Source organism: Cricetulus griseus, chromosome 2 (assembly GCF_003668045.3).
Source record: "Cricetulus griseus strain 17A/GY chromosome 2, alternate assembly CriGri-PICRH-1.0, whole genome shotgun sequence".
NCBI classification, from domain to species: Eukaryota; Metazoa; Chordata; class Mammalia; order Rodentia; family Cricetidae; genus Cricetulus; species Cricetulus griseus.
Genome location: NC_048595.1, coordinates 7,261,619 through 7,283,751, shown reverse-complemented (window position 1 = coordinate 7,283,751; position 22,133 = coordinate 7,261,619). Strand labels below are relative to the sequence as shown.

General features: G+C 49.6%; 3 protein-coding genes across 5 annotated transcripts; 1 reads left to right on the top strand and 2 right to left on the bottom strand.

The window, feature by feature from the left end:
- Positions 1-3,322: 3,322 nt before the first annotated feature.
- On the bottom strand, positions 3,323-6,886 carry Cort (cortistatin). Its single transcript, XM_035439416.1, has 2 exons — positions 4,650-6,886; positions 3,323-3,594 (listed from the first exon to the last, which is right to left on the bottom strand). Exons 1-2 carry the CDS (start codon positions 4,779-4,781, stop codon positions 3,385-3,387), a joined length of 342 nt encoding a protein of 113 aa, XP_035295307.1. The 5' UTR covers positions 4,782-6,886; the 3' UTR covers positions 3,323-3,384.
- Positions 6,887-7,031: 145 nt separating this feature from the next.
- Positions 7,032-17,098, bottom strand: LOC100765487 (centromere protein S). 2 transcript variants are annotated; one of them, XM_027398258.2, is made up of 5 exons: positions 16,961-17,098; positions 13,105-13,228; positions 12,268-12,301; positions 8,754-8,853; positions 7,032-7,485 (listed from the first exon to the last, which is right to left on the bottom strand). In XM_027398258.2, exons 1-5 carry the CDS (start codon positions 17,006-17,008, stop codon positions 7,348-7,350), a joined length of 444 nt encoding a protein of 147 aa, XP_027254059.1. In that variant the 5' UTR covers positions 17,009-17,098; the 3' UTR covers positions 7,032-7,347. The 2 variants fall into 2 exon arrangements, with proteins under 2 accessions (XP_027254059.1, XP_027254061.1); XM_027398260.2 differs by having other exon boundaries at positions 8,754-8,820.
- LOC107977343 (formin-like protein 14) lies at positions 15,771-21,578 on the top strand. 2 transcript variants are annotated; one of them, XR_003481838.2, is made up of 3 exons: positions 15,771-16,161; positions 17,851-18,012; positions 21,338-21,578. XR_003481838.2 is itself a non-coding variant. In XM_035439415.1 (2 exons), exon 2 carries the CDS (start codon positions 16,661-16,663, stop codon positions 17,198-17,200), a length of 540 nt encoding a protein of 179 aa, XP_035295306.1. In that variant the 5' UTR covers positions 15,771-16,161; positions 16,621-16,660; the 3' UTR covers positions 17,201-17,408. The 2 variants fall into 2 exon arrangements, 1 of the variants encoding a protein (XP_035295306.1); XM_035439415.1 differs by lacking the exons at positions 17,851-18,012; positions 21,338-21,578 and adding an exon at positions 16,621-17,408.
- The last annotated feature ends 555 nt before the right edge of the window (positions 21,579-22,133 follow it).

Below are 22,133 nucleotides of genomic sequence, written 5' to 3'. Positions count from 1 at the left end.
AAAGGTCTGTACCACTGTGCCAGTCTTTTTTTTTTTTTAAAGAGTTTATTTATTATGTATACAACATTCTGCTTCCATGTATATCTGCACAACAGAAGAGAGTACCAAATGACCACTAATCTGGCCATTGCAGCCACATTAGCTAGGCATTGAATTGCCAGGGTCTGCCTCTGACCCCAATAATGGAGTCAGGTCACAAGTATACACTACTTCTGACTTTTTTTTTAAATGGGTGCTAGGGATGGGAACTCAGGTCCTCATGAGTGCAAGTACTTCACCCACTCATCCCTGCCTTATTAATCACGAGCATAGCAATCCATTCTGTCTTACTTAGGGTTTCTATTGCTGTGATGAGACACAGACACCATGACCACTGCAACTCCGAGTGCTGGGATTAAAGGCATGTACCACCACCACCACCCTGCATGGTAACTCTTTTTGTGTGTGTGTTTGTGTGTTTGAGACAGGATTTCTCTGTGTAGCTTTGGAGCCTGTCCTGGAACTCGCTCTGGAGACCAGGCCTGCCTCTGCCTCCTGAGTGTACCACCACCACCTGGCAATACGGCAACTCTTATAAAGGAAAACGTTTAATTGGGTGGCTCACTTACAGTTTTAGAGGTTCAGTCTATTATCTTCACGGGGAGAAGCACAGCAGTGTGCAGGCAGACGAGGTGCTGGAGGAGTAACTTAGAGTCCTGCACCCTGCAGGCAACAGGAAGTTGACTGAGACACTGGGCGGTAGCCTGAGCACAGGAAACACACAGCTGATGCCAACTAACAGTCTCCTGTCACCTGCTTTAGTGTCCTCTGATGGGACACAGTTAAAGCCCACAGCCTTAAGATCGGTGCAAAGGCTCCAAGTGAACTTAAAACACAAAGAGTTTCTGGAGACTATCTGGCCTTGGTGAGACATCTCCACCAGTACACTGACCCCAGCACAGTGTTCCCGGGCTGCTGTGCAGAGGCGTGATGCAGCTGTCTCTTCCACATTGCTGTACCCAGCTAGTTATTAGGACCAAGCTCAGCTCTGAGGACCACAGAGTCAAGTCAGCAGTCACAGCTGGGGGCTGCTCTCCAGTGTCCATCTGAATCTCTGCATCTCCAGCCAACCTTGGGCCTTTCCCCATATATAATTCTAGATATAGATCTGTAAACTTTGAGTTTAGCATCTAAGCAGTTGAGTCCCAGTCTCACTCCCACTGCAGTGGCCCTTGGCCCATTGTCAGTCTTCTGAAGAGGGAGGAACCCAGGCAGTCTCTGAACTCACAGCAAGCAGGGGGTTGAGACTGCAGCCCTAACCCACCACACCTAGCCTGCCGTGGCCCTTCTTGCTTGTCTGCATACGACTCAGTGAGTAAAGGCAACTGCTCCCAGGCCTAATAACCTTAGTTCAAACCCTGGAACCAATATGGCAGACTGGAGAACAGATGTTTGCGGTTGCCCTGATGCCACATACACACTGTGAGGAAGTTTAGATTCTAGAATCTTCACCCTGGTGTTTCTCTTAATGACTGTGGCTCAACAGTTAAAGCGTGTATAACCAGAAAGGATTTCAGTGCTATGGAGGAGAATTAAAACATGCTAGGTTTGGAAACAGCAATTTGCTCCCAGCTTCCTTGGGGAAGACCAAGATCCTGCTCAGCTAGGGGCTCAGTGGTTGCTTGGTTTTATTGCACAGAAAACAGAACTGTCTCTCATCTAACCGTTATTCACTGGAAATTAAAATGAAAAGCTAAGACAACTGCATATAAAGTATTTCACTGGGCAAAGTCTGTGTTAAGTTTCAACCCCAGGACAAACAGCTGAGGTGCCTACTTAACACATCAAAGCTCCTGGCCCCCCCGATTCTCCCAGAATCCTTCAGTCCCTACCTGTTCCACAGTATGGCTGGGACACCTACCCTCTTCCCTGAACTCTCCAGCCCAGGGGCTGGGCTGCCCTTCCCCAGAGGCTCTTCCCTATGTAATCCAGACATTTTGGTTACCTGCCCCTATTGTACCTTAGGCCTCCTGGCTCCTTCCCATATCCTCTGCATTGCCCACCTCAGCCTGGTCATGTCCACTCTGGAGCCTCCCAGATGTCCCTGGCTCTGGCTCCGCTCTCCCTTTTATCCACAATAAACTTTCTCCTCCACCACACCTAGGAGCCGTCATGTCCGTCCTTCCCTTTTTTTTTTTTTTTTCATTCATTATGGATACTGGATTTTGGAGGTATCTGTCTCAGAAGACAAGGCAAGCCAGGCATGGCGGTTCACACCCTGAGTCCCAGCATGCGACAGGCAGAATTAGGTGGCTCAGTGTGAACTGGAGGCCAGACTGGTCTGCACACCAAGTCTCGGGCCAGCCAAGGCTAAACAGTGAGCGACTCCCAGCTCTGAAAGCAAGTGGCATGGGCTGCAGTCCGGTATAATCCTTTTGTTAGAAGATGTCTTTCCTCACAAAGTAAAACAGCCAAGAAAAAGAAATGTAACAAATTAGTATTTCTAATTAAAACTGCTGTAGAGCGAATTTGAATATAACTTTTATAAGCATGTCAGCATGGTGTCAGCTTAATAGCATAACATTAGTTTTAAAATTAATTTTAGCTAAAATATGAGATTAATCACTGTGCTCTTTGAGCAGGGTTTCGAACTTGCTGGTGAGGTTCACAGTGCCAAGGGTCAAAGGCAGGGAGGGCCCTGAGGCTTCGAGGTGAGCACCCTGTTTAGCAGCACAGCCTCAGGCCCAGGGACTTTTAAATTGGACAATTCATATTAAAAATAAACTGGGGAACAGCTGGAAGTGATGGTGTACCCTGTAATATCAGCATTCAGTAGGTGATGACAGGGTGTGAGTTCAAGACCAAGTGGGCAACATGTAAGACCTGATCTCCAAAAGCCAAGAGTAAACAGAAAACGCTGTTTGAACTGCAGCCTGAGCTGGGTGTAACCCTAGGACTGGAGAGGTAGAGGCAGTAGGATCAATTCAAGGTCATTCTTAGATACACTGGGAGTTTGAAGCTAGCCTGAGCTTACATAGACCTTGTCGAAAAAATTATTTGTGTACACACACACACGCACGCACGCACGCACACACACACACACATGCACACACTCACACTTTTAGCTGTTTTCAGTTGAGAGAACGGAGATAAGCCCTCACCTCCCAGCACCAGAATGGAGCCCAATCAATGGCCTGCTGGACACACTCTAGAGACCACCACCAAAATTTGTTATTTGGAGGGTTCTCAGTTCCTTTCTTCACCTATTGTTGGTAGGAGCCTTTACAGAAATTTAATAATTCCAAATGGCGTGGGAAGAAAAGCTGAATTAAGAAGAAAGCTCCATGCTGCCTGACATTCTTTATTCAGACTGTGGTTGCATTTCACAGGGTGGCCAAGGTGGGGTTATTTGCAAGAGGAGAAGGTTTTCCAGAAGAAGTTCTTGCAGGGCTTTTTATCTTGGCGCGGGGGCTGCTGGAGAGGTGGGCTTTCCTGCCGCTTAGACACCTTGCTGGCATCTGCTCCAACCAGGGCGCTGGAGCTGGCTTGGGAGGTCCACTCATGCCACCAAGTGAGGAGAGTCAGGAGGCCATTTCCCTTGCCTTTGGAAGCATCCTGTGTTTTCAGAGAAGCAATGACAAAGGAGAGCAAGGAAACCCATGGACTCACTCAGCATTAGGAGATGCTCACCCTCCTCCCTGTCAGAAAGCAAGCTTCTCCTCCACAAACCACATTTCCCTCAAAGGTTGAGTCTGAAAATCCCAGAGAAACTACTCTGCAAAGGGAAACAGACAAGTTAAAAAAAAAAAATTGCTAATTTGGCCACGCATTGTAGCACAGGCCTTCCTCAGCACTCATGAGCAAAGGCAGATGGATTATTTTGAGTTTGAGGCCGGCCAGCATTGTAGAGTGAAAGCGTGTCTCAAAATATAGGTAAATGAATTGCTACCTCTATCTTATCATCTTTGCTGAGGTCCTCAGCTATGACACTAGGAAATCTGCCAAGGTGACTGACAGCTCAGACGCCCTGAGCAGACTCATTTAACTTGTTTCCATCTTCAGATACCCTCCTGGATGTTCAGAAAGGCAAACAGACTGAGATGCTAACGGGTGGTACTTCAAACTCCGTGGGCAGTTTCTAGGAGTATTCTGATGATAAATGACCCACCTGAAACTCATCTGGTAATTTCAGAGAAAAATCCATTTCTAATGGTCAACTTATATACTCTTTCTTGGAACTTTTTCAAAATTGAAAAAAAAAGAGAAAATAAATCATTTGATGAAATTATAAATTTATGCTATGGAGAATGGGATGATAGGAATTAATGTGAGTGAGAGCATAGCTGTGTTCATCAATTAAGGCTCTGGGAGTCTGTATGACCAATAATGGCAGGAGCTGGTCCACAAGCACACAGTGACAGCCAGAAGTCTAGCCAAAGCAGGTACCAGCAGAGAGAGGAAGGAGCCCCTGAATAGACACAGGCTAGGGTAGGTGAGAGCAAAGGGAAGACCAGTGGTCTGAATGGGACATTGTAGTATCCTGGGGTTCACACATGAAAACACACCACACACACCCCCCCCACACACACCATACTTAGGGCCACTCACTGAGTGGTCAGAATTCCAAGAATAGAGAGAAACAGCAGCCTAGCCTATGCAAGAGTGGGAACTGTACTCACCACGCTGTCCTGGCCAGTGGGACCACTCCCCAGGGGAATGGTGGAGGCTGCGGTTCCCCAGAGCAGCAGCAGCAGCAGCCCGAAGGCTGACAGCCACTTGTCTCTGGCACTGTAGCCACCCATCCTCTTTGGCAGTCCTCAAGTCAGCACTCTGCGAATGAGGGTCTTCCTTTGGAGCCTTGGTATTTTAAGCTCCAGGGCCAGCTGTTTTGGGGTCTGCACACATCCATTAAAAACTTGCAAGCCTCTCCACACTCATGCCGTGACGCACAAGCTGGAGCAATCAGTTCTCACAAAAACATTTGTGAGGTTGGATTTAGCCCCTTAATTAAAGACTCAGGACTTTTCCTGGGCTGAGAGTGAATCTGCTCTTATTTTAGAACTCCAGCGTACTTGCTGTGAGGAAGTTTTGCTTCCTTGCAATTGTGCCTACAGCAAGCAGGAAGCCATTAGAACAAAGCCAAGCGATTTAACAGAATAGGAAATTAGGCTGGGGTAAAAAGCTTAAAATGTGGGATCCGACCCACATGAAAGCGAGGCTGAGGGCTGGGCTGCAACTCAGCATAGCGCGTGCTTGTCATGTGTGAGGCTCTGGGTTCTGTCCCCAGCACCAAAAACGAAGTATGTCCGAATCTGCTGCTATAAGCAAAAGAAACTTAGTGCAGCGAAGACTCGGGGCAGAGGACAGCAGCAGTGTTTCACCCAGTCACAAGGATGAACCAAGAGCTTGTCCCAGCACTACCTACCCTCTGCCAGGACCAAACACTGGTTCTTCAGCCAGACAGACCTTCAACTCACTGAAGTATAGATACTGATGCAGAAACATGGGAGAACCAAGGGCCGTCTGCATCCCAGTGACACTGAGCACTGACATCTGCATCCCAGTGACAATGGCCCTAGCATAGTTGGTGGTCTAGGGCTTTCCAAACTCCCCATGTTAGCAAACCGTATGTTATTTTTAAAATTAGGCCAGTGAGATGGTTTAGCAGGTAAGTCTGTCACCAATCCTGATGGCCTGTCAATCCCCTGGGACCAGCATGGTGGGAGAGAGAGCAGATTCTTTCAAATTGTCATGAGTATGCATATCATAGCATACCATAGCACACCATAGCACACGCATGTGCCCACACAGGCCATGAACGTTGGCACACACCTTTAATCGCAGCACTTGAAAATAAACATTTTATTCTAAGATTGGTGGTGCTTATTATTTTGATCCAAAAAAGGAATGGCCAACACTCGGGAGGCAGAGATAGGTGAATCTCTGTGAGTTCAAGGCCAGCCTGGTCTACAGGCCAGCCAGGGCTACACAGTGATCCCTGTCTCAACAACAGAAACAGAATCTCCATGTTTATAGGGTCAGTGAGGTATCTCAATGGGTGAAGCACTTGCTATACAGACCCGATAACCTGAGCGCCATCCCTGGAATCCACATAACGGTGAAAGGCGAGAACACACTCACCTTCACACTCAGGCTGTAGCACACTTGTGCCCCTCCCCCAGACACTTTTTTTTAAATTAAGAGTGCATGAGGATAGAGATGTACCAAGTGTGAGATGCCTTTTTTGCTTAGGTTACCGTTACCATCTCAGAGACCTGTACTTGGCCAGCTGAGAGTCCACCCCATCCCCAAGACAGTGACAAAGTGCTGGGCCACCTCTCGGCTCTTCATGGGTCCTAGATTCAGAATTGTGGGGACAAATGCACAAACCCCTCCTAGCCAGACAGACCTGAAAAACCCATCTCAGTCCACTAGAGACCACTACGATCCAAGGAAAGTTCACACCCAAAACAAACTGAAGAAGGTGGCTTCTTCTGAAAGATCATGTCCCTATTCTGGGAGTCCATTTTCTCTTCCATCATGGGACTAAACTCAGGGCACCTTGCTTGGCAAATGCCCTTACACACTGAGCTATCTTGCTGGCCCCAGGAAACCTCTGTACCCCTACCACTCTAAGGGAAGAGCAGGCCCTGATCGCCTAGGCAGCCCATGGGACACCAGCTCACAGCACCACATTTCACACTGTGATGTCCCCCTCAAGCTAACTTCTGTCATGAAAGCTAAGGCTTAGTTACAAAATTGCTAGAGAAGTCACACAAACTGTTTCTGAGAAAGGAAAAACAAAAAACAAAAAACAAAACACCACTAAAGAGTAAGAAATGGAGAGATGGCTCAGTTGTTAAGAGCACTGGTTGCTCTTCCAGAGGTCCTGAGTTCAATTCCCAGCAACCACACGATCTGATGCCCTCTTCTGGCATAAAGGTGTACATGCAGATACAGGGAAAAAAAAAAAAAAGAGTTAAGAAATTCATCACCACCCTTCGCTGAAGATCAAGGGGTCACGGATCTGAAAGAACCTTAGTAGCCAGAGCTAAGTAAACAGAACTTTATTCACCATTCAGAGACCGCCATCTGGCCTAGAAAATGAACAGTGAAGGACTATACCTATCCCCAAACACCCAGCATGTCTAACTGCTAACACGGGGCCATCAGCCTCAGCCACTAAGTCACATCACGCCATCCAACAGCAGCCGTTCCCGTGCAGAGGAAAGCATGGGTGGCTTTGCAGGAACTCCCGGCTCTTTTAGCTGTATCAGATGTCTTGAAGCATCTTTCCTTGTCCCTCAGACCGCTTCTGGTGGTGTGTGGTTCTTCATGCTCAAGCTGCCGGTCTCAGGTGGCCAGGACTTAACTGTCACTTCCTACCACATCAGCATCCAGCTCCATGAAGTCCCTGTTCTCATCCTCTGGCTTCCGTTTCTTCTTGGCCTTTCGCTCTAGGTTAAGCTGAGCAATCTCTTCATTTTTCTCGGTGATGTATTTTAGCTATGTAAATACACAAAAAGCAAAACTATATTTAAGTCTTTAAACCTGTCTGTAAACTATTTTATAAACCTAAAAATAACCACAGTGACTTATGCCTTCTCCAATATTCCAGAAGAACTGATTGGAAATTCATTGACTGAGCTGTTTATCAGTACTAAAGCTGTCCTAAAGCTGGAGATGGACACAGTTCAGAGTGAAGACCCTGCCCTGTGGAGAGGATATCATAGGAAGGCCAAGACCCAGAAGGGTCACGATATTAAGCTACAGCCAGGTGACCCTGACACCTCTAAGTGTCAAGTTTCTTCACCTAGAAAATGACAGCTTGATCAAAATGTTTTAGATGTGGAAAAAAAAGAAAGAAATTGTGTTCTCATTTGCATAACCAATCTTGCAGACTTCCATCCATCCCCGGGGCCATCAGAACTGTGGGTATGGCTGGGCCTGGGGGGCACACCTGTAATCCAGGCTACCAGGACGCTGACACAGGAGGAGGGTCTCAAGTTCAAAGCCTACCTAGGCTAAAAGTCAAGTTCAAGACTGGCCTGTATATTCAGCATGACCCTTGCTTTGTCTTAAAACAAGAAATGGGGCTAGAGAGATGGCTCAATGGTCAACGGCACTCGTTACTCTGTCAGAGGACCCACACTGTGGCTCACGACCACCTGCTAACTCCAGTTCCAGCTTATCTGAGACCCTCTTCTGACTTCTAATGGCACCAGGCAAGCAAATGGTAGGTGTGCATGCACATAAGCCTAACGCACATACACAGAAAACAAAATAGTCAACCTGAAAAACAAGAAGCAAAAAAAGAAAGGGGGCGAGACACAGTGCAGCGGTACAGTGCCTGCCCAGCACGCACAGTGCAGCGGTACAGCGCTTGTGTAGCCTGCATAAGGCTCTGCTCCTACTTTCAATCCCTAGCACGAAGTGGGGGTGGGGTGGGTACCACAAGGAAACCATCCCCATTGGACTAACCCATGACTAGTCTGTGACATCATGTTGTAAATGAAACATGGGACCAAAGTTTTGAGATATTACAAAAAAGGTAAATTATGAGATCCAGAGAGAGCTGATTAGAAAATTTCAAATTGGCCATGCAAGATCCATCATAAAGAAAGGCGACTATAAATCACACCAGGTCTGAACGGTTCAACCATCTCCAGTTTTTAATGCAAGGTGCCCTGGAGAGTAACCACACGCCTTCAGTGATTAATTGGGGATAATGTATTCCGGTGGGGAGGGGGTTGGGAAAGAGATTCATTTCTCACCAGTGAATTACTCCGCCTGGCTAAGAGCTTCACGTCCTCAGTGGTGACTGTGCTTCTTTTTGCATGTCTGCGGAGAGGGCAGAAGCAGTCACCAGAGTGTCTGCCAGTGAAGTGGCGATGGAACAGAAAAGTTCATGGTCAAACCTCAGAGGAACAAGGAGGCCTAAGTGGCCCATGTCGTCAGATTCACGCCATTGGGCAATAATGACAGAAAAAATGAGTGAAGGTGCTAAGTCCACAGAGGACACTGAAGCCCATCTGTCAACTGGGCCTGAGAATCAAACGTGCTGGAGAGCTAAGAAGGGGTTAGAGGTCACCTGAAGTCATCTTTTTTGTCACCTAGACCACGATGCCAGGTGAGTACACAACACTGGTGAAGAGAAAGTAGCACACTGTAGGATACAGGACTGCACCACTGTAAGACACAAGACATCCATGGTGCCGCACGGCTTCTGAAGCTCCTTACCACATAAAGCACACGAAGTCCCTCCTGGAGCCCACTTCCCGACAAGCTACACACACACACACACACACACTCTCTCACACACACACACTCTCTCTCTCTCTCTCTCATACACTCACACACTCTCTCTCACACACACTCTCTCACTCACTCTCACACATTCTCTCTCTCTCTCTCACACACACACACACTCTCTCTCTCATACACTCACACACTCTCTCACTCTCTCTCTCTCATACACTCACATACTCTCTCTCTCTCACACACACACACTCTCTCTCTCATACACTCACACACTCTCTCTCACACACACTCTCTCACTCACACATTCTCTCTCTCTCTCACACACACACACACACTCTCTCTCTCATCACTCACACACTCTCTCTCACTCACTCACACCCTCTCACACATATTCTCTCTCTCTCTCTCTCTCTCTCTCTCTCTCTCTCTCTCTCTCTCTCACACACACACACACACACACACACACACACCACACACCACACACATAAGTCCAGCAGAACCAAGAACTGCTTTTAAACTGGTTCTGCCTCCTCTCACAGCTTGGACCCAGGTCCTCAATGTCCTCCTCCAACCCTCAATAGGAAAGGTGGTGGCTACAGAGAGAGCTGCTCCCTGCTCTTACAGAGAACGGAGTTTAATTCCCAACATCTAAATACACCTGGCAGATCACAACTCCAGCTCCAGGGGAGCCACTGTCCTCTTGTGGCCTCTGTGGACACTCCTGCTCGTGACTACACACACATGCAGATGCACACACATTCACATGAACAAAAGATAGCCTGAGGTAATAAGCTATACTATACCATCTATTACTCTGATCATGTCCTTCCCCACCTTACTAACTTCTGTCCAAACTAAGAGCTTCATAAGCAGAAAGAACTAGCACTGTGTCCTTAATAACGAGCTCAGGGGTCAGCACCAACTAGTTCTCACGGGATGTCAGTTCGCTCAGGTGAAGATGGCAGCACACAGCAATCACACTCCATTTAATGACCAGATTGATTCATTCTCAATGCCTGGCTAACTGTGTACACTCCCTGTGTCATTTCATGCTAACAAACAGCAGTGCTGTGTATGAGGACATACACTTTAAGATTAGAAGAGGGTTCCAGGCCAGCCTGATCTACTCCATGGAATGAGTGCCAGGCCAGGCAGGGCTACACAGAGAAAACCTGTTTTTTTAATTACACACTCCCATTCCCAGAAACCCTGTCTTGAAACCAAAGCGAAACAAGATTAAAAGAGGGTTGATACAGTGGTCTCATTGTTCTAGTACCCAGGCTGGCCTCAGACTGGCAATCCCCCTGCTTCTGCCTCCAGAGTGCTGAGATTACAGACATGAACCACCAGGTTTGGCTTAAACCTCATTAGGCAGTGCTGGCGGCACCTTTAATCCCAGCACTCAGATTTTCCTGTCTCAGGAAAAACAAACAAACAATCAAACACCAAAAATGAAAAACAAAGGAAGGAAATGAGTATAGAGCCTTTTCACAGAGTGACCGTTTGGGGAGTTTGTGGAATGTGACACAGTGGACACCGTCTACCTTTCAGCACGCACCTGGTATGTGTGCCCGATTTTATGTGCTCACCGTCCAGCTGGAGGAGCAGGTATGCTGCTCACCTACCACTGATGTCCTATCAGGAACTCCCCCATGCAAGTCCCAACTCTAGCAAATCACTTCAATGAAAGGAATAGTGCTTACATAGGCTTCATGGGAGTGCCACATGCATGCAGTGCCCACAGAGGCCAGAAGGGGGCACCAGATCCTCTGGTTGTGACCACCGTGTGTGCTAGAAATCAAGTGTGGAGCAAGGCGTCTTGGAGGCAATGTCTCTGTACCACACGAGTGCCTTGTGCTTGAGGAGGTAAGCAGAGGGTGTTGGAACCCCTGGAACTGGAGTTGTTAGCAGTTGTGAGCCACCGTGTGGGTCTAGAATTGAACTCTGGTCCTCTGTAAGAACAAGTGCTCTTAGCCATCTCTACCCCCAGTTTCTGGATTTTTTGACAAAAGCTTCAGTATGTAGCCAGGCCAGTCTTGAACCTGTACTCCTGCCCCGCTTCCCAAGTGCCAAGATTACAGGCACACCCCAGCTTGTTCCTGGAGCTACACCAAAATAATTTTTAAAAATGTTATTGACTTCCATAGCTAACACGAAAGGGGAAGCAAAGGTGATAATACTTCATGGAACTTGGGGGTGGGACACACGTAAGCAGCAGATGAATGAGCTATCAGCATCCCATAATAGTACCGTGTCCCTCTCCCTAAGCAGTTTTTAGGGTCTGGTAATGTACACAGGAGAGGGGAAGATTTAGAGCCACCACCCCAACCCACTGCTCTAATTCACAGAAAATGTTCAGCCCAGAAACCGAGTGCAGGGGAGCAAGGTGAGGAGTGTGGCCCCAGAAACTGAGGGGAGCAGAGGCAAAGGAAAAGCCCTTTCAGGCCTCAGCCATTCCAACAGCTGCATGAAAGCAATGGCTTCCAATTACCTGAGGTGCTAATTGAGGAGACGACATAAATCACCTGTAAGAGCTTGGGCCTCTCCAGCTGAAAGCAAAGCCTCCCCCACTTCCCAGGGAGACTGTCTCCCTCGAAGCAAACACGGAATAAAGGCCCTGCCTGTCATTCTCCATACAGCAAGCAATCACAGTTGCGGCACTATGAGGCCCTCTCCATTGAGGGACCAACCCCCAGCTTCCCAGAAGATCCTGAACAATCAAGCCATCCCCAAGAAACGGTTTTTAAAACAGGCAGCCACACACTGCAGATATGGCCCTGGAGATTCAATCCAGACCTTTGCCAGTGAGAGCCTGGTAACTCAGAGATCTTCAAAGGACTCGGAAGTACCAGACAATCCGAACGAAACTGACGTGTTCAGAGCAGATGTTAGCTCCCAGCAGCATCTATCGTCATCAGCCACAAGACCCCAGAAAACAAGGCGTCACAGAGCCCCTGAAATACACCGCCAGATGGGGGACAGTGATGTCAACGGACCTCAAATTACACAGCCAGCTCTTCTACCCACCTGGCAAACATTTCAAGGTCTTTGGCAAAATTTTCTGAAAGAGAGGGAAAAAATAGAATTCAGCTGGCTCATCTCCACCTTCACAAGAGTGAGGCATTGGCTTCTAGTCCCCATAGACACTGGGCAAACCTTGGAGGTGAGCAAAGGCACCCAGACTAAGAGCCACCCCAGCCTAACTAACAGCTACCAGTGTAGGGAGAAATCCTGATTAGAGGTACCGCTGAAGTGGGCGTGGTCAGTGGTACCTCCTCTAATCAGGATTTCTCCCTGCACACCAGACAGGATTTCTCTGTGTAATCGTTCTTGATTGTCCAGGCTGGCCTTGAACTCAGAGATCCGCCTGCCTCTGCCTCCTGACTGCTGGGTTAGAGGTGTGCGTCATGCCTGGCACCACCAGCTTTTTAAAACCATGGCCTCACCCCTGTCCTTCCTAGCACCCTCTTACAAGCCTTGTCCTGTGATGACACCGCTGGCAGCTAAAATCTGCTCCAAGTCACAGCTCATAAGGACACTAATTCCGTCTTGTGTCAAGCAAGCTCCAGCACCACGGGCTCAGCTGCCACATACACTATGGAAAGCATAGAAGTGCCACAAGGTTCCAGCCACCATGGCCGTTTAAACAGGGTGCCAACCCTGGTACTGGCACAACAGGACAAGCTAGCAGTCTTTCCCAAACAACACCCAAATCTTACAGCCATGAGGTGATCAGGGAGACTGTGGCCAGGGGGTGGGTGGGTGGGTGGGTGTGTGTGTGTTGGGGGACGATGAGTCACACCACAGTTTCCACCCACATGGGCCCCCAGACAAATCCCACAGAGAAAGGCAGTGGCCTCGTACCGCACTGTCGAAAAGTCACCTCCGAGATGGCTGCAATGGTCTGCTTGCTGAACTGCACCTGTTTATCCAACGCAACTTCCTGGCAAAGACAGCCGACTGTGTAGTGAACTGCTGCCTTCAGCCTCTGTGGGGAGATCAAAATTCTTCAGGGGCTGCAAGCAAGAGCTCACACACACCTTGACGATTAAGACCAGGAGAGGGGCTGCCCCGCCTAATTCCTGCAGTGCATCCCATCATGGCCGAGTGACACTTGGGTGCACTCGTCAGTTAATGACACCCTCTGGAGTGTGACTTGGGGGAAAAGACTTTCCAGCTAATGTTATGGGGGGGGGGGGAGACAAGGCTTATTTTTTTTTTCTTTTGGTTTTTCGAGACAGGGTTTCTCGTGTAGCTTTGGAGGTTGTCCTGGAACTCTCTCTGTTGACCAGGCTGGTCTCGAACTCACAGAGATCCGCCTGCCTCTGCCTCCCGAGTGCTGGGATTAAACGCGTGTGCCACCAATGCCCGGCTCCAGTTAATGTTATAATTTAGGTCACATAAAGATAAGAAGCTGACAGTCAGCACTTGCCTAACCTTCAACTACTGTCCAGCCCCTGCTCATGAAGGGTCGGTTCATCTGGGAAATACAATGAGAAACCAGTTTTCGGCTTTAAAAATGGCTAATCAAAGACAGACAGGTCCCACCCCTCTGTTCCAAGTCCCTAGCAGCCCCAGCCCTCTGTGCACAGGTGACTGGACATACCAGGACGGGCTGATGACTACACACCTGGCCACCCTTAGATTTAGTGGGTTGCAAGCCACCTCAACAGCCTTCCTGTCCATCAGGAATCCCCCACCCGCACCCCATTTTGGCAGTGCCAGGGATCAAACCAGAACCTTCCATGCTAGACAAACCTCCCACTGAGTCACACCCTAGTCCTCAGAACCCTTTCAAATACTGAAAAACCTCACTCTTTCCTAGGCAGAAGTAGCCAGGGGAAGAAGCTCTGAGCAAGCTAAACAGCAGCCCCGGGTGTCTCCACTCATGTGTGACCTCCTTCTCTGGGAGGGGGGGTAAACCAGCATCTACCCCTCCTCACAGTACTGTCCACCCATGTCTAACTTTGGGGAACCAATGTGTTTACTGGGTACACCTTATAGAGCACGGGTGACCCCAAAGCAGCCACAGGACTCCAGAATCTCACCCCAGCAGAGATGATAACTTCCCCATGATTGCACACAAAGTGCCTCCTTCTGGTAACCTTTAGTCTATATTTTTGTCTATCACTCCCCCGACATCCTGAGGCAGGTGCAATTAGGGCAGAATTATACGCAGTTGGCTGGGAAGGGCAGGATGGGATGACTGAGATCAGGTGAGAGTCTAGTGGCCCTCTGACAATGAGGGTCTCCTGAGTAGCCACAGCTGCTGCATGGAAGACAGCACTACTTGACATCTGAAGACAGAGCTGAGGCAGGCGGGTGTCACCTGAGTCCAAGACATCAGTGACATCTGAAGACAGAGCTGAGGCAGGCGGGTGTCACCTGAGTCTAAAACATCAGTGACATCTGAAGACAGAGCTGAGGCAGGCGGGTGTCACCTGAGTCCAAGACATCAGTGACATCTGAAGACAGAGCTGAGGCAGGCAGGTGTCACCTGAATCCAAGACATGAGCAAGTATTCACCGCACAGGTAAGATGAGGACCAACTGCAGAAACGGTCCAGGGCCTCTGGGCAAGGCCAGGCAGATAGATGAGCTTGGGACCTGTTCCCTAACCCTTTGTCTGCGCAGATACCAGGCAAGTGAATCTAGCCTTTAGCAGATGAAAAGAATCATCCACCCAGGAGGAAGACCCTTAAGGCTCTTTGGGGGGGGTGGCTGGGGACAGGACACACCTGGCTCTGGGAAGCTTCGTCCGCCTCTGTGGCTGGTCCCTTTCTCTTTCCATGCTTTAGACCTTGGAAGCGAAATCACAAGACTCTAAACTCAAGGGCACGACCCTGTCCACCTTATTCCATGTAGTATACATGCCAAGAGTGATGGTTGAGGGGGCGCTGGGGTCCTCTACAGGTACCTCAGAGCAAGTGCAAATTTGAGCTCACTTTTTTTTTTTTTTTTTTTTTTGAGACAAAAAAAGAGGGTTTGAGGGTTTGAGAGGGTTTCTCTGTGTAGCCCTGGCTGTCCTGGAACTTGATTTATAGACCGAGCTGGCCTCAAACTCTCAGAGGTCCGCCTGCCTCTGCCCCCTGAGCATCGGGATTAAAGGTGTTCGCCACCACCGCCCGGCATAAGACCGTGTCTTAAAAATAATGAGGGTGCATGTGTAGCATGATGGATTATAGATAAAGGTGCTTGCTACCAACTCTGCCAACCCAACCCCTGAAAGTTATCCTCTGACAGCACCCCATCAAAATAAATAATAGTAATAATAACCATAAGACTATAATAAAAAGCCATAGTTCCCTGCTCTCCCATCATCCAATCTTGGCCTTTAACGCACTCTTCAAAAACGTCAGTGTCACAAACAAGCGTGACCCAACCCTTGAGTTGATCCTAGATGAAGGAGAAAAGAGGACTAAATCTTCAGGGCAAATGGCGACATGTGACCTACAGAGACTGTACGTCCAACAATGGAATTCCATTCAAGTTAGACTTCCCAGCTGTTGCAGGCCTGGAGGCTCGTGCCTGTCATCCCAGGTTGCGGGAGGTGGAGGCAGATCAGACATTCAAGGCCAGCAGGAGCAACCGGAGACCCAGCCTCCAAACCACTAGAGGGACTTCTGACATGTGACAAGCTACTGGGAAGACGTAAGGACAGACTCCCTTCCTTGTCTGCAGGAGACGCGTGCTGAAACACCCCTCCCTGAACCTGACCTGTCACACAGGGCCCACTGTAACACCGGCTGGCCTGGGACTCGGGGATCCGCCTGCCTCGGCCTGCCTAGGGCTCGGATCAAAGGCTAGCGCCACCAAGCCTGGCTTCATCCGAACCGAGCGCCCCCCTGGTGGGCAGCCGATCTCTAAGCAGGGTCACCTGAGAACAGCGCTTCTTGCTACAAGAGGCCAAACAAAGCAAGAGGTAAGCAACTGCTGGCATCAAAATACCTAAGAACCCCGAGCCCCAGCTCGCCTGGCTTGGTCTGACCTCCCGGCAGCTCTGATGCGTGAAACTGAGTACTGGCTCTGACAGCACCCGGAGAGGTTACAGCTCCCCCAGCCTTGCAAAGGCGCAAAGTGCACGTGGGCCCCAGCAAGCAGGGGCTGGATCCGGGCATTTCTCAGGTCCTGGGGGCGGGCAGGCTGCTCGGATCCTCTCTTGCTCTTTACTCCCGGGCTGGCCGAAAGCTCAGAGACGAGTCTGCTCTACTCCCGGGCGCAGGGTGGAAGGCCTGAGCCCCGACGCCCTCCCTGCTGTAGAGACGGGGCCTGTCTAGGTAGCTACTGATCTCAAGCTCACAATCCTCCTGCCTCAGCTTCTGAACCAACCCCAGTCCCTCTCTGTGGCGTTGCCGCCCCTCTCCTCCCCCTCCTCCCCCAGTCTCCTTTCAGCTGGCCGCGAACTCGATGCGTCGCGGGGGATGACCTTACGCTTGCCTCCGCCTCCGCCTCCCCCGCCCCACCGCGCCGGGATCTCGGTCGTTCGCCGCCAGGCGCTGGACTCGAACCCAGGGCCTTGCGCATGCGTGCCGAGCGAGCACTCTGCCAACTACGCCCAGCTCCTCCTCCCTTCAGCGCCCACGGCCCAGCCTCAGCCCGGGGACAGCGGGGACTCAGGAGAAGCGGGAGGAGGCCTCGGGGTCCGCCGCGCCCCGCCGCGCCCGTTCCCTCTCCCCGGAACCCGCCGTCCTGCCCCTGCGCGGACCCCGTTTACGTCCTACCTGCCGGTGAGAGAACCGCTGCTGCTCCTCAGCCTCCGCCTCCTCCATCACCGCGGAGCGCCCCGGCAGGCGAGCCCCCCGGCCAGTCAGATTTTCCCGCTCTACGTCCGCGACGGGCTGCGCAGAGGGTCAAAGCGCGAAGCGCCTCCTCCCCGGTCCGCGCGCGCCCCCTGGCGTCAGCTCGCGGAAGGGCCTTGCTGGCGTGAGGGCTACCCCAGCACCCCGCGCCCGCTTCCTTAAGAACGCCATGAGACAGCTCAGTGGTTAGCAGGGACCGAGAGCTCCTGCTGCTCTACCCGCTCACAGAGCACCTGCAACTCCCTAGAGGCGGTCTCCATGGGCGCACACACACGCGCACACACACGCACGGACATAAATAACAAAAACTAAAGAGAGCGGGGGTGGGGGGTGCACGCCTTCAATCCCAGCACTCGGGAGGCAGAGGCAGGCGGATCTCTGGAGGAGTTGGAGACCAGCCTGGTCTCCAGAGCGAGTTCTACGACAGCTAGGGCTACACACAGAAACCCTGACTCAACCCCCACCCCCAATTAGAAAGACTACGTATGTTCTGGGTATGGTGGTGCACATCTTTAATCCCAGCACTTGGAAGTCAAAGGCAGGAGGATCTCTGTGAGTTCAAGACCAGCCATGGCTGCATAGTGAGGCCCTGTCTCAAACTAAAAAAAAAAACAAAAAAAAACAACAACAACAACAACAAAAACACCCAAGCATGTATAGCCCTCAATGTGGTAGAATATTATTTTAAGGTGTGTTACTTTTGTTTATGCTGTGGAACATTTAATGCTGTAAAGATGTGTTGCTTTTGTTTGTTGCATTTGTTTAACTTTGTGAAGCTCTGATTCTTTGCCTGTCTAAAACACCTGCTTCAGCTAATAAAGAGCTGAACTGCCAATGGCGCGAGGCAGGAGAAGGCGGGGCTGGCAGGCAGAGAGAATATACAGAAGGAGAAATCTGGGAGAAAGGAAGGAGGACTGCAGAGGCCAGCCACCCAGCTACACAGCTACACAGCCAGACCTGGAGTAAGAGTGAGGGTAAGATATACAGAAATAAGAAAAGGAAAAATCCCAGAGGCAAAAGGTACTCGGGTTAATTTAAGACAAGCTGGCTAGAAACAATCAAGCTAAGGCCGGGCATTTGTAAGAAAGAAAAAGCCTCCGTGTGTGTGATTTATTTGGGAGCTGGGTGGTGGGCCCCCAAAAGAGCAAAAACATCTGACAACAGCACAAATAACAAATGATAAAAAATTGGCCAGCAAGATGGCTCAGTGGGTAGAAGCACTTGCCCCTGGAAGCCTGGGGCTTCAAGTTTGATCCCCAGAGCCCACAGAAAAGGAGAACTGATTCCAAAAGGATTGTCCTCTGGCCTCCACTGTGTGCTCACCCTCACACACACCATACACACAAGAACTAACTAACAAGCTATTAAGTGCAGTGCTTTCTGTGGTGAACTCTGCACACACGCAACCTCGGGTGCTTTGCAAAGAGCCACGGGGTTTTGTAGTTCTCCCACCAACTGCAGTGACCCAAACCAGACTGAGACTGTTTGCCGACTACCACCCATTCAGAGACAATGGTTCACATTGCCAGGGACAAGAGAGTGAGTCTCCCTTCTGTTGAGATGGCTCAGCAATCAATAATACCTGCTGCGCTTTCAGAGACCCTGGGTTTGGCTTGCAGCACCCACTTGGTGGTTCACATCTGTGATTATTGTTTTAGGGGATTCAACACCCTCTTCTGACTTCCAAGGGCACCAGGCACACACACGGTGTACAGACATGCATGCAGGCAAAAACGCACATACACATAAAATAAAAATAAACCAACCAGTGGGCTTCAAGGGATCAGCACTGGGTGTGAGGAAGATGAGGTTTTCATAGCTCAGGGCTATGTTTTCAAATGGAGGAGTTGGCAGACAAAATAAGCGGCAATCCAGGAGCAGAACATAAGCCTGACAAGCTAGTCATAACGACCTCCTGAAACAAAAACAGTTGCAAGATGATCCTAACATGGCAGTCAAAACAATCTTTTGAAACAAAGGTGGGGTTGCAAGATGGCTATAACAACTTTTTGAGGCAAAGATATGGTTGCCATTCCCAGGACAAGTCACAGGTGGGGCCTAGCCCAGTCCTGGAATAACAGGTTTAATCATAAACAGAAATGAACCTAGTTTGTCTTTAGTATAAGACAGCTTTCAAACCTAAGATGGAGGCAGGCTGGTTCATCAACTACAGGGGGAGTAATGGAAAAAGAACAGAGAAGCCTGAGGCACCAGTGAGGCCCTGGCCAGCACCAGAAAGAGAAAGGCAGAAGAGGGAACTGTTCTGAGTGAGGACTTGAGGGACTGACCACAGAACCCCACGGCAGCTGTAGGGACGGCACTATAGGACAGGAATCCTGGAAAGGAAAAGCACACACTCTTAACTTGCTTTCCGGGGTGTCTGTCCACTGGGTTAAGCCTGAGGGAGGAGAGAAGGGGAAGATCCATTCTTCACAGCAATAAGACCTTGAGTTTTGATTATTCCTTTTCTTTAAGCCTCTGAAGGGCTTAATCAGCCTAATCTCCCCAGCAGTTCCTCCCTGTGTGAAAACCACCTACGTTAGCCAGGAGGGTGGTGAACACCTTAGGCTGAGGCAGGACAGCGAGCTCAAGGCCAATATGGGCTACTGAGCAAAATTGTCTCAGAAAGAGCTGGGAGCCGTGGCTCACACCTTTAATCTCAGCACTCGGAGGCGGAGGCAGGCCAGCCTGGACTACAGAGCCAGTTCCAGGACAGCTTGAAAACAAAGAAAGAAAAGAAAACTATCGAAACAGTGACTCTCAGTCAGTCCCCACTCTTTGCTTCCCACATGCTATCTTGTGCTGAAGCGGCCAGTTCCCAGGGCTAATGAACACCACTGTGGTGGCCTGTGGAGTTTGAGAGTCTAAGAACAGTCTAGGTCTGAGGCAGCATATGGCAGGATGGCAACAACTTCCAACCAATGGCGCAGGAGCCTGCATCAGCCACTAGATGTCACCATTGCCTCACTGTGATCAAGGTCAGCGCTGTAATACCTTCGTTAGCACTGTGTGCAGCCTTGTCCGGCCCCAGCCCCTAGGTGCTCACTTTCTCTCATCCACCCGGTGCAAGCACCGATTCACAAGTAGAAATAGTTACAAGCACAAAAGAGTTCTCCATGGGATTAAACTGCTTGGAAGTGGTAGAGGCCAGAGTCCATCCTGAACGGTGGAGCCCTTGTGTTCGCACTGGTGCCCTCTGCTTACTTCCCATCGTCCTTAGCACAAGTCATACATGCATTAAACAGGACACCACAAATAACTCAGTTCAGTAGCATCTCTTGTTGGTTTTCCTTAAACTGAACTGTAAAGTACGATTTGGAAGGCAGTCTCCAGTAATGACTAACAAACACCTCGGGATTCCGGCTGCATCTCTCACCACTGTGGAAACGGCACCCGGCACACAGTAGGTGTGCAGTTAATGTGACAGAGGCTGAGGGAATGAGATCTGGTCTGTGCATGAGGAGAGGTAAGGCTGTCTCACTGGCTGGACCTTGGTGCCAGAGGGCTAGGGTTGCTCCATTGGTTAGACAACTTAACCTCTTGGGATTCACTGGGCAGTTTGGGATGGTACCCACTGAGTCCAGTAGAGAAGGAGGACATCAGTTAACTTGTGAAGAAGCATTTAGGCTTGACACACACTGTCTTAGGTATGGGCCCTTTATAGACCCTCAGGAAGGCCCAAGCAAGGTACAGATTTCCCATCTCTGCCGCATAGCAAAATTTCCTCTCTAGGAGAGGTGTGTGTGGCAGGTGGTATTTTCTGAAGACTGCAGGACATGTGCTCATGATAGGCAGTTCTGGACTTGTTTTTTTGAGACAGGATTATAGCATGCACCTCAAAATGGCTATGTAGCTCAGGGTGATCTTAAACTCTCAATTCTTTTTTGTTTTTAGATTTATTTTCTTTTGTGTATGGGTGTTTTGCCTACATGTATGTATGTGTTCTGTCTGTGTACCTGGTGCCCTTCAAGGTTAGAATAGGGTGTTGGATCCTGTCAGCTTCACACATACCTTTTAATCTCAGCATTTGGGAGATTTCTCCAAGTTCAAAGCCTGCCTGGTTTATATAGAGAGTTCCAGACAAACGAGAAGCTACATAGTAAAACACTGTTTTAAAAAAAAAAAAAAAAAAAGCCATAGGAAGGGTCTATCGATGCCATAGGAGGTACTTACCGTAAATGTGATTTTAAAAAAGAAAAGCCCCGGAGGTCTCAGGCTCTGGGGAAAACCTACCTCTGTTGTTTCACTGAATAAACCTGTTGGCAACTGTCTTCTAAGGGTTTATGTGTGTCCCCATAGGTTGTGCTGCTCTCAGCCTTGGCCAGAGAAGCTGCTTCCGCGTGGGCAGTGGTTAATGCAGACTCCTAACAGTCAAAGCACTTGTGTAAATCCAGCATGGGCCGCATGGCTGTGACCCCAACACTCAGAAGTAAAGGCAGGAAGATAAAACATCCAAAGCTGGGGCTGCAGAGATGGCTCAGAGGTTAAGATCACTGGCTGCTCTTCCAGAGGTCCTGAGTTCAATTCCTAGCAACCACATGGTGGCTCACAACCATCCTTTATGAGATCTGGTGCCCTCTTCTGGTGTGCACATATACATGGAAGCAGAATGTTGTATACATAATAAATAAATGAAATCTTAAAAAGTTTTTCTGTTTAAAAAAATTCAAAGCCATCCTCAGCTACAGAGTGAATTTGAGGCCAGCCTGGAACACAGGAAGGAGACTGTCACACAAACAACAGAAGAGCTTCCAGCTCAGCCTGTTAGTGCCTGCTTGTTATCTCAGCACTTGAGCAGCTGAGGCAGAAGGGTCAAGGGTTCTAAGCTAGTCTGAGCTATATATAAAGACTGCAAAAAAAAAAAAAAAAAAAAGCAAACCTCTTCCCTCTTCTCCTCGCTTCCCTCTCTGGCTTGTATTGTAGGTGTCCCCTGGCCTTGCGCATGGTGGGCAAGTACTCTGCTTCCCTGGAGGAAGGTGAGGGGTCTGAGACGGGGTCTTGGTACACATAGGCTGGCCTTAAAGTCTCCATCCTCCAGCTCCCTAGCTCCCTAGTGCCAGAGTTAGAGGCATCATTACACCCAGGCCACCATGCA

Bases quoted from the DNA above. Each gene is read 5' to 3' on its own strand.
- Cort (XM_035439416.1), bottom strand. From the start codon at position 4,781: ATGGGTGGCTACAGTGCCAGAGACAAGTGGCTGTCAGCCTTCGGGCTG. The intron at 3,595-4,649 runs GTTCCCACTCTT...CTGAAAACACAG, and splicing joins AGGACAGCGTGGTGAGTACA to GATGCTTCCAAAGGCAAGGG.
- LOC107977343 (XM_035439415.1), top strand. From the start codon at position 16,661: ATGACCTTACGCTTGCCTCCGCCTCCGCCTCCCCCGCCCCACCGCGCC.
- LOC100765487 (XM_027398258.2), bottom strand. From the start codon at position 17,008: ATGGAGGAGGCGGAGGCTGAGGAGCAGCAGCGGTTCTCTCACCGGCAG. The intron at 13,229-16,960 runs GTAGGACGTAAA...ATCTCCCCACAG, and splicing joins AGCGGTTCTCTCACCGGCAG to AGGCTGAAGGCAGCAGTTCA. The intron at 8,854-12,267 runs GTGGGTAGAAGA...CTTCACTGGCAG, and splicing joins GACCTTGAAATGTTTGCCAG to ACACTCTGGTGACTGCTTCT.